General features: G+C 37.5%; 1 gene segment (V, D, J or C); it reads left to right on the top strand.

Annotated features, from left to right (window-relative positions):
• Positions 1 to 7,430: 7,430 nt before the first annotated feature.
• LOC105864683 (T cell receptor alpha variable 13-2-like) lies at positions 7,431 to 10,003 on the top strand. The segment is given in 2 exon segments: positions 7,431 to 7,575; positions 7,741 to 10,003. Coding segments are annotated over 2 exon segments (393 nt in total).
• Positions 10,004 to 10,622: the final 619 nt, after the last annotated feature.

Raw genomic sequence — 10,622 nt, 5'->3', positions numbered from 1 at the left:
AAAAAGATGAAGTGCATGGGGCTGGGGTTGCGAGACTGCTATGGGGTTAGTTGGTCCCAAGTGTTCTTGGTTGATGGTGTCAGTCCACTAGGGGGCACTCTAGGCTTTACTAGAAGTGAAGACTTTTTCTGATGGTGTCAGGGGTATGAACAATTAGAAGAGACCAGAGAGCCTGTGAGTCAGTCAAATCACAGATGGCGAGGGGAGGGGTGTTTGTGGAAAGTTCATCTCAGGTTTTCAGCTCTGATGTTCTATATAAAACCTCAGAAAGCTGGAGCCCATGTCTCTGTAAATCCACTGTGAGGATGATTTTCTGAGCAGAGGGTAAGAGAACCGGAGTTTACGGGGCATTGTGAGCCCAGTAAACAGAAACATCTCCATTACCCATTTTCAGTTTTTTAATTTTTATGACTAAAATTCTTGAGATTTACTCACCTAGAAATTATTTCAAATACTAATGTATCTGATCTTTTCATATATCTTTGAGACTAAAAGGAACAAAGATAAACAGAAGAGAAGAGAAAAAATAAAGAACAAAAATAGGAAGAGAAAAGGGAGAGGACAATGTCTAATTTGGCCAGCATGTGTGGCCTGATCAGCTGTGTGGCCTGCAGGGCGTGTGGGGAAGGGCTGGACAGGTAGAAGGGGACAGGTAGAAGGGGACAGGTAGAAATTATATCACAGTGAACATCATACACTTATCCTATTTTTTTTCTAACCAACCAAACTCCTTGTTGGGAACATTTCCTTTGCAGATGGTGATTTCCTGATATCTAGAAACTGTATTTGCTTCTCAATACACAATGCATACTATGAAATATTTTTTCTTTATTAGAATTTTTATAAAATTAAATTCTCAAATTTTCTGTTATAGTGTATAATTTAGGAAATAGGCCACTCTTTCTGTGATTCTTCAAGGCATTGCCTTACCCAGCTGAGACACTCATGCTTCCCAGACATATCATACCCTTTCCTTACAAACTACTCTCACATAAAGTGTTTTTAGACAAAAATAACACTTATATCTTCTCACATTGATAATACTGCCTCCTACTCCCTGCACTGTTCCATTCACAAGTTTGGAGAGATGACTGCGCAGTCTCACTGGGCCACTGTGGGTGGGGTTTCCTGTTAAGATGAATGGCAGAGCTCAGGTGTGATTGGTGCTCAGTGAGTCGGGGGGGAACCTAATGACAGTAAGAATGAGTTTGTTTTTACAAGTTTGAGTGCAAGTTTGTCTGCACCCAAGACGTGACGACTTCCAGAGCAGGGGAGAAGGCACCTCAGCAACCAGGAAGGGGCCATGGAGAGGAGACTGGGGGCTTTGCTGGGGCTTCTGTGGCTCCAGGTTGGCTGTGAGTCGGGGCCATCCCAGGTGGGGGACTGGGGAGAGTTCCACGGCTAACAGGGGAAGGGGAGGTCATATGAAGTTCCAGGATATTCCTACTTCCTCAAGGATGTTTCTTGGGATTTTTTACAGATTGGACGCTGCATTCATGATTTCCTAATGATATCGCATGTGTTTGCTTTTGTCTTTCCAAGCAGGGGTGAGAGGGCTGGACGTGCAGCAAAGCCCTTCCGTCCTGAGTGTCCAGGAGGGAGCCAGCCCTACCCTGAGGTGCAATTTCTCTGCTGCTGTGAGGAGTATGCAGTGGTTCCTACAGAAACCTGGGGGCAGCCTCATCAGCCTGTTTTTCATGGCTTCAGGGATAAAGCAGAATGGAAGGTTAAATTCAACAATGAATTCTAAGGAACTCTATGGTACCCTACACATCACAGCCACCGAGCTGGAAGACTCAGGCACCTACCTCTGTGCAGCGGAGGAAGCACAGTGCTCCCAGGCAGTCTGTAGCCTGAACCCAAACTGCAGCTGGGCCTGCAGCCCAACCCCTTCCGTGGGGTGGCAGAGTGAGAGACGTTTTCCCCATAGTACCATTTGCACAGCTTTGGGTTTTTTGATTTACACTGTACCACTTTTATCTCTCCTAAAATTTCACATTTTTCAGAACTGCTATTTTCACTTGTTTTTATGTACCCTTTTCTCCCAGAAATTTCTTTAGAGGGAAAAGCTTTGAAATAGAGCCATTGGAGCAATTGATAAAGATGTCAAGTCCCCAATGTACTATTAAATGAGATCCCTCATTAGAGAGCATATAAATTACTGCGATAAAAAGTCTTGAGAAAAGACATGCTGATCGACAAAGAGAAAAGGGATGACTCAGTATTTCAGTTAATTGTAGATGGTTCAACTTTACAGGAAAAGGGAAAAGAGCATGTGTATTTTTAAAAATGTTTGTATTCATATTTTTCTCTCCTGGAACCCATAACAAATATAATTAAAAATACTGTCACTGAGTGTCAGACACTCTCTCTAGCTTATTATGTATAATATCTAGGTACTGACAATACTTTGTAAATAGATATTTTTGTCCTCACTTTGCATATGAATAAACTGAGGATTATAGAGCATAAGTGTCTTGCCTGAGCTCTCATGATTGTTAAACTAGTGAAGCTGGGTTGGGATTCACTCTCAGGAAGTCTGACATCACAGCATGTACTCCAAGCTACCAAGTATAGAAGACTTTTCAGAATGACAAAATAGAAATGATTTCCATTAATAAAGTTGTACAATGTGGTTACATACACTACAGACCAAAATATCCATTTTGTTCATTTCTAAACAGCATGTTTTAAAGGAGATCTCATTTTCATTTTGTTATGTTTTTATAAAATCCTCTTGTCTTCCTTGCATTTTAATGATCTATTGCTCATGATTTTGTAACATCATTTAAGATCTGGGAAAGGGAGCAGAAAGCTTTCACAACTAGCCTAAAAGAAACTGTTATCTGCTGTGCCCACAGACCAAGACCTGATAACCAAAACCCAAAGTTTAAACCGGCATGTGGGTCAATTATAAGAATTATAGATGCCAATCTTGCAAGATATTCTGTGGTAATATCAGGGCACAGACTAGGAAGAAGTGGGACCCTGAGGACCAAGATGAAGACAAGCCAGGCGACTCCAGTGAAGCAGGGAGCAGGGCCAGCTTCCTGGGCCTGTGACCTGTGCAGTCCCACAGGCCCTGCTCTCATGAAGGGTCTGGTGCTTGGTTCAATGCTCCCTTATTGGTGCCTTGACATTCTTAATAATTTCATCTTTGAACCTTTGTTTTGTAAGTGTATTTGGTAAGAGGCTGAGCATGTGCATGAGCATAGGAGATGCATAGGGCAGCAGGGGACAGGACAGGAATACGTACGTGTAGGCTCAGGTTCATGGGGTTAGTGGGCAGCCTGTGGCCTGAGGGTTGGTCAGGCCATTCCAAGGGCACAGGCCAACTGGGGCTGTCTGGTGCTCTGTGGATATTCAAAGTGGGTGGCAGTAAACTTTTTCACTAAATATTACAAAATAAAATCATAAACGTGAACGTTGCAGTAAAGTATATTGGAGAGTTAGAATTCTTCAAAAAGTTTAGAAACTCTGGTCTTGATAATTGATATAATATTATAAAGTAAATATCTGCAGGTTTAGGTATATTAATAGAAATTATGTGTAAAGATGGAGGCGTGATGGAAAAGAGCATTATTTTCAGGTGAAGTTTTGAATGAACCAATTATTAATATAGAGAATAATTTAAAAAATTAATTTTTCTTATAATTGAAGATGCAGTGATAGCATACATGAATCAGCTTTGTTAACTCAAAGCCACTCATATTTTGAGTGAACTCAAAACTATTCATATACTCATATTTTGAAGCCACTTTCAGTTTCTTATATAATTTTCATAAGCTATATGTTTCAGAGGAAACATTAAATGTTTCAGAGGAAACATTTAATGTTTCAGAGGAAACATTAAAATATCACTCATAAATTTACATGTACAGTGAAATTCATATTTATATGAAACTGATTTGTGTGAAGAGTTAAATACTTTTAGAACAATTATTTCATGGGGAACCATAGATATACTGAAATTATATTTCAATTAATTTATCAAATGATATTTGTTAACATTGTTACAGTGTGTAAAATACTCTTAAGAACTCCAGTATCAGTTGCATCTGCAAAATATCCTTGTCAAAGCTAGAAATGATGAAAAATCTATTTAAGATTTTGCATTTACTGGGAGAACCTGATATCACTTTCAATTACAGTGCTTGAAAATGAAATTGCTAGAAGTATAAATTTTGTTAACCTAATAAATTAATTTTCAGAAAAGTGAGGAATAAAAATCCTATGGTTAATCAAGATATCACAATAATAAAGTTTTATTATTATATAAATGAAATTATGACACCCTTTTTTAGCAGTTTGTAAGTTTATAGTCTTATGTATAATTATAAACTCAATTGTGTTTTACAAGTAATAAAATGGTTTTTAAAAACCTTTATATTTTATTACCTAATGGTGTTTTTTCTCTGCTTTAGAACAAGGAATTCCAAATTTTTATTTTGCACTTGGCCCCACAAGTTATATAATATTGAATCCCCAAAATAAACTTGTAGGAAGGGAGCAGAGCTTGAAGACAGAAAGTAATCAAGATGTTTGAGAAAGTGCCTATTGCTTTACATATTAGGAAATTCCTCCACTTCTTCTAGGTTTTCCAAGTTGCTGAGGGGTGTGTGTGTGTGTGTGTGTGTGTGTGTGTGTGTGTGTGCGTTTCCTTCAAGAAACATATGATATGCTATGGATATAAATATAAGAAATGTATCTCCAGAAAAGCATTTTGCTTAGCTGAGGCTCAGCCATGGAGTCTACACATATATCACTATCTGTGATGGTCTTTACATTTAGTGAGTAAAATCCCAATTTATTCCATTTACTATGGATTAAGTCTCCCCTTGATCCATAATCCATCACTGATAATATAGGGGGAATGAAAATCCAGATAGGAACTCATCTTGAGGATCCTGTCTCTGCTTCTGAAGAGGCGCGAGGATTGGTTAGGGGCAACCTCCGACTCACTAAATTACAGGTGCAATGTGAAAATGTTCTTGGAGTTCTATGAGACAAGTTGATTTCTCCTCTTAGTTGTATCACTCCAATCTGCACACAACCAGTTCTCTGTAAATATCTGCTCTGTTAAAGTGTATGAAAGTATTTTAGAGCTAGGAAAGCTCTTGGAAAGCCTTCAGTGTAGATTCATTTTATAAAAACAGACACTGTATACAAGATGCCAGTATGAAATAATTAGATAGTAAATGACCTGGGAGTAGAAAGAAACTAGAGTTCCTCACTTTCTCCTCAACATTCTTTCTTCTGTGTCATTCCACCAGGACCAAATTGCTGAGCAAAGAGAAACTGTCTAATGGGAACCAGCCACTTTGATGTCTGCAGTTTGGGTCTGGGAAAGTGTTGGTCCAATCAGATTGACCATGAGAAGGGAAATTTTCACTTTGTGTAAATGTTTGCCACTTTGTGCAGGAAAGGAGACTCAGACTGAGCCACTGTTATTCTACCAGCAAATCAGTCCACCACTCACTGGCTTCTCCTGGAGTGAGCCAAAGTGATGGTGCCACCCCCAACACCCAGATGTATTTCTACATACTTACCTAAAAACAGCAAGGTATATTCATTATGCCAGTTGGACAGGCTTTGAAGGAAGGTTATGAACTAATGACCATCACACCCACATTGTTAAAAAATGATCACTAAAAATTGGAAGCTAAAGAGAACATTGTCCTTATCAGCTGACAATCCATGCAGGTGCTACAAAAGCTGTTCTGGGCCAACACTTGGACAATGATCAGGCAATATTCACTGAAATGATCATGGGCTTGGTAGTCTCTCCAGGGGATGGCTATACCGGTGCTTTAGCTAATATATGAAACACTGTGCTCCAGGTGAGTGGTCATATTCAGACCATTACATTCAGTTCTGCATGCCATAACTCAACAGGACAAATATTGACCTCAAATTCTGTCTCCAGAAAGAGGGATGAGATGGGATTCTTCATCATAGCTGTTTTTAAATCTTTAGGGGTGTGAGATGTGAATAACAGATTAGATTTATTCTTTGTAACTTTAGAGGACTAGTGAATACAAGTCACAGAAAGGGGCTTCCTTTCTGGAAATGAGGTTGTCTTGGTTTTGTAGGAACCATTTTTCATAGTCAGATATTTAGGGTCAGTTTCATATTTGCACTATTTCCTTATGAGACACAGGTAATATTTAGGCTTCCCTAATATTTATTCTTACAGAGGTAAGCAGAATATCATGAAATTAAAGTAGATTAAAAAGGGTTTTTGGAAGAGGGGCATAATACTGAAAAATGTCAGCACTGACCTACTTTATCAATGTTTTTGGAAAGAACATTGTAGTGGAGTTTGGGAGAAAAATGATAGAGTATAAAATCTGAGCCAACAGTGGCCAAGGCAGCAAGACTCCCTGACAGGAGGGTTGGCTCATCCTTCGGAGGATAGTTCCACTGGAGATATATCAGTCATTGTATTTAGGACATGCCATATTGATATTATCCATTATGATTTCAGAAGATACAAGCACCTCAATAATAAGCTTGCATGTAATTACATTTTTAAATCTGCATTCCAATGTTTTCTGAGAATTTCTCTTTTCTCTTTCAGCATTTTGCAGAATGCAAGCCACATAGCCAAAGGAAGAGATGTGTTAAAGCATGTCAGATTTCTTATTGCAAACCAACAATCTATGGCTCACACTTTTCTATGTTTGGAGTATTAATAACTCATGGAGCTTATCTCCTTGTGTCTTCATCATTGTGATTTAATTCCTTTCTTTTTATCAGAGTCATCTTTACTGAAGAGAGATTCCATGTTTTGATTTTCAGTATTGCCAATTCTCTGGAATAGCAAGGCCCTGGGCAAGACTAGGCTTGACAGAGCAGAACCTGAGATCAGAGGCACTTGACATAGAGTAGTCTTCTCTCTGTTACTGTGATCTTTGGCTGACGTGTTCCTTTTGGAAAAAATGTTTCGGAATAACAGACAAATCATGATGGTAGATTTGGCTGAAAAGGAAAGTAATTTTTTCTTTGAATCATTGTGCTTTCCTGATTTCAAACATATAAAATTGGTTCATCATTGAATAAACACCAACAGCATCTACCTCTTTCTAATTTATTAGTAATTACTTAGTAGTGTGCATATATATATATGTATATATATATATATATAAATCTTGATCTCTATATTCTTATTATGCATTTAATCTCTGATCTAAAACCTAATTTGTTTCACTTATTGCTGCTTTTATGCATCTGAGTCCTGCATAGTGTAAGAGAAGAACATTTACTCAGCGAATTCAGTAGTTAGGGATGTGACCACAAGATGGTGGTGCACCTCTGTAGATGCAGAATACGCAGAGGGTTCCTTTTAGTGAATTCTGAATGAATAGGCCTATGACAGAAGCAGAGCCTTTTTCTTATTGGCTGAGTAGACACTGTGAGAAACCACTATGAGTGCTGGAGAAAGGAAGGGACAACCAGGTGATACAAGTAGCTCTTGTGGCTGGAGATTGCAGGTCTGTGACTGCTGCTAATTAGGAAGAATAATGATGACATCTATTCAAGTTCTATTTATGTTCTTGTGGCTGCAGCTTGACTGTGAGTTGAAGGATTTGGGGAAAATGAGTATATTAGTGGATGTGTTTTAGATGTCCAGGATAAAACTTGTTTTACTTGGGCTTCCTTTAGTTACTGCAGAAAAATAGAATTCTAGGGAATAATTAACTGATAATCCTTCTCATTTCTCTTTTTCCTTGTGAACAGGTGTAAGAGGAGGAGAGAATGTGGGGCTGCACTCTCCTACCCTGAGTGTCCAGGAAGGAGACACCTCTGTTATCAACTGTTCTTATTCAAACAGTAACTCAGACTACTTCCCTTGGTATAAGCAAGAGCTTGGAAAAGGTCCTCAATTCATCATAGATATTCGTTCAAATAGGGACGAAAAGGAAGATCAAAGATTCACTGTTTTATTGAATAAGACAGCCAAACATCTCTCCCTGCACATTGCAGGCACCCAACCTGGAGACTCAGCTGTCTACTTCTGTGCAGAGAGTGCACATTGCTTCCCAGGCACCTGTAACCTATACCCAAACCTGAGGCTGTAGCTGAAGCCACACTCCCTTTCCTTTGGCATAGGCCATCAATTCACATCATGTAAAATGAACAGTAAGATGAGGAGATGTGTAGGGCAAGGTATGGGGTAAGAGGCACAGAACTCTTATTGCCGTCTCAGGCCCTGCCACCCTCCCTGTGTTCAGCAATCAGGAAGCTCCTTATTTACCTTCGCTATTTAGATTTCTCTCCTGTAAATATCCTCTCAGTATCAATATCACAATCCCTACTACAGATGGATTTTAACTCTTACCTTTCAAAAATTGCTTTTTTTTTTTTTACTGTTTTCTGATTGTACATTACATGCCATATATGAAAAATATTAAATTGATACTTCTGTGCCCAGATAAGTTTTTGCTAAAGTGTGGTTAATTCTTCATAGGTTCTTCTTCTTATTATGATCATGATTTTTTACTGAATGTTATATCCTGAATTGAGCATCTCTTAGTTCATTGAATCTTCTCAAACACATGCTGTTTAATAACTTCATGAGAGATTTCCATAAGTCACAGTGATTTTTATTTTCCGACTCTCTATACTGGTTGTAAAATTTTACAGCCCTTTTTATCTGGTGTTTATTGTTGAGAAAATTGGCTTGGGTTTTCCTTTAGAGTCTATTTAGGATAGATACAGTTTGTATGAGGGAAATCAAGATAGAAAATGATTTTAGAATGTGAGTTTCAGATTAGACTCATCAATCTATTCTTCTTTTTCAAAATACGATTACTATCTGTTCCTATTTACTCTCTCATAGAGTTAAGAGGGGGGACTTGTGAGTTTTAATCACTGCTGGATCTGTAGAACCTAGCACAAGCTTTTTCACATAGTGAATAATATGTAGATGTTTTCTAAAGAAAGAAGAAAAATGTGAATTATGCTATATTAAAAATGTTAATTTAGACTTTGTGGTTGAATTAAATTTATAAATTGATTTGTGAAGAGTAAAACTCTTTAAAAACTATATTTGATCACATCATTATTCAAGAATGTTTTATTTCATTCTGTTTATCTATTCTTTTCTTTCTCCATAAAGTTTTATTGTTTTAAGATAGTTAAATTTATTCCCAGACATTTAATTTCAATGGGTGCCTTTATCTTTCTTTTTGGGGTATGCGAGGAAGTTTTTCATATATGATTTTTAGCTACATTACACAATTTTTAATAGTGGATTACAGGATGCATTTGGACTAATGGGTAATTTAAATAGCTTGCTACAAATATCCCTGCCTCACTTTCTTATTTTGACTGAATTAAACATTAGTACAAGTTTCTTTTTAAAGTCATATGTTCTAGTGTTGTAGATAAATCAATGGAAATAAAGATGTCGCATAAATTGTTAATGCCTTAATTCTCCCACCTCTGGTCAAGGGTAGGTTAATTTGAAGATCCCTTGTATTGTTCCTATGGGTGGATATAATTGGCAGTTTGTATAGTGAGAATGATTCCTCTTAGCTGAGTTATGGTTGTTAGTTATTAGCTAAGTGGCTTATTCTTATAGGGAAACTCATTGGATTAAATTAAGGTTAAAATAGTTGAACAACAATGGTCAGTATTGTGGCCCAGTACCTCAACTGGCTTTTATTATTTGTGTTTCTATACCACTAGCTCCTGTCCAGTAGAAGCAAGTTGCCTCTTGATTGGCTCATTTTCTCTAAAACTAAAAATGGAATGAGTGAAAGTCAAGGTTTATTTTCTTGGTTAAAAGAGAGTGTGTGTAATTGCTATTGGTTTAATTGCTGTATCTTACATAGATGGCAATTTTCCAATGGAAGGAAAAATAATTCTTTAGCCAGAGTCTGCAGAGCTAGTACACTGTTATCTCGGATCCAGACACTTTTAAACTTTAAACCTTAACAGGTAATAAAATTTACTGTAAAGCCACCTTCTGAGGTTGGCATCGAATGAAACAAATAGATCAATAAAACTAAATAAAGCATGTGAAACAAATATACCAAGGTTGGTGTATTTTCTTTTATTGCCTGTGTACAATTTTCTGGTTTAAAACAACAGAAATATTTTTGCAATAAGTTTCACTAAACTGAAATCAAGGTATCAGTAGGGCCCCTTTCTGAGGCTGTAGGAGAGCATTTGTTCTTTGCTTCTTCCAACTCTGATGGCTGCCAGCATTTCCTGGCTTGTGGACCCTCACTGATTTCTACCTCTGTGGTCCCATTGGCTTCTCTTCTGTTGTGGTGTCTCCCTCTGCCTCCCATTTTAGAATCCTTCTCTTAATCATATCTACAAAGTCTTTTTTTTTTTTTTGGCCATAAAAGTTAACATTAACAGATTCCAGGTATTAGAATCCAGTTTTTTTTTTTTTTTTTTTGTAGACATTATTTTGCCTACCACAGTTGGCTTAGCTGGTGCTTTTCTTTTCCACATTGAGAAAATGATGTATGCATTAGGCAGAGTCTAGACAGAAAAACAGATGTAACATCAATTGTTTTTATTTTATTTTCTCAGTGTTTTTATTTTTATTTAAAAAGTACCATGTAGAAAAATGAACACTTTTTGGTGTGTAGTTCAGTCCGTGA

The sequence above is a fragment of the Microcebus murinus genome, chromosome 6 (genome assembly GCF_040939455.1).
Source record: "Microcebus murinus isolate Inina chromosome 6, M.murinus_Inina_mat1.0, whole genome shotgun sequence".
NCBI lineage: Eukaryota > Metazoa > Chordata > Mammalia > Primates > Cheirogaleidae > Microcebus > Microcebus murinus.
This window is presented reverse-complemented; position numbering and strand designations above follow the sequence as displayed.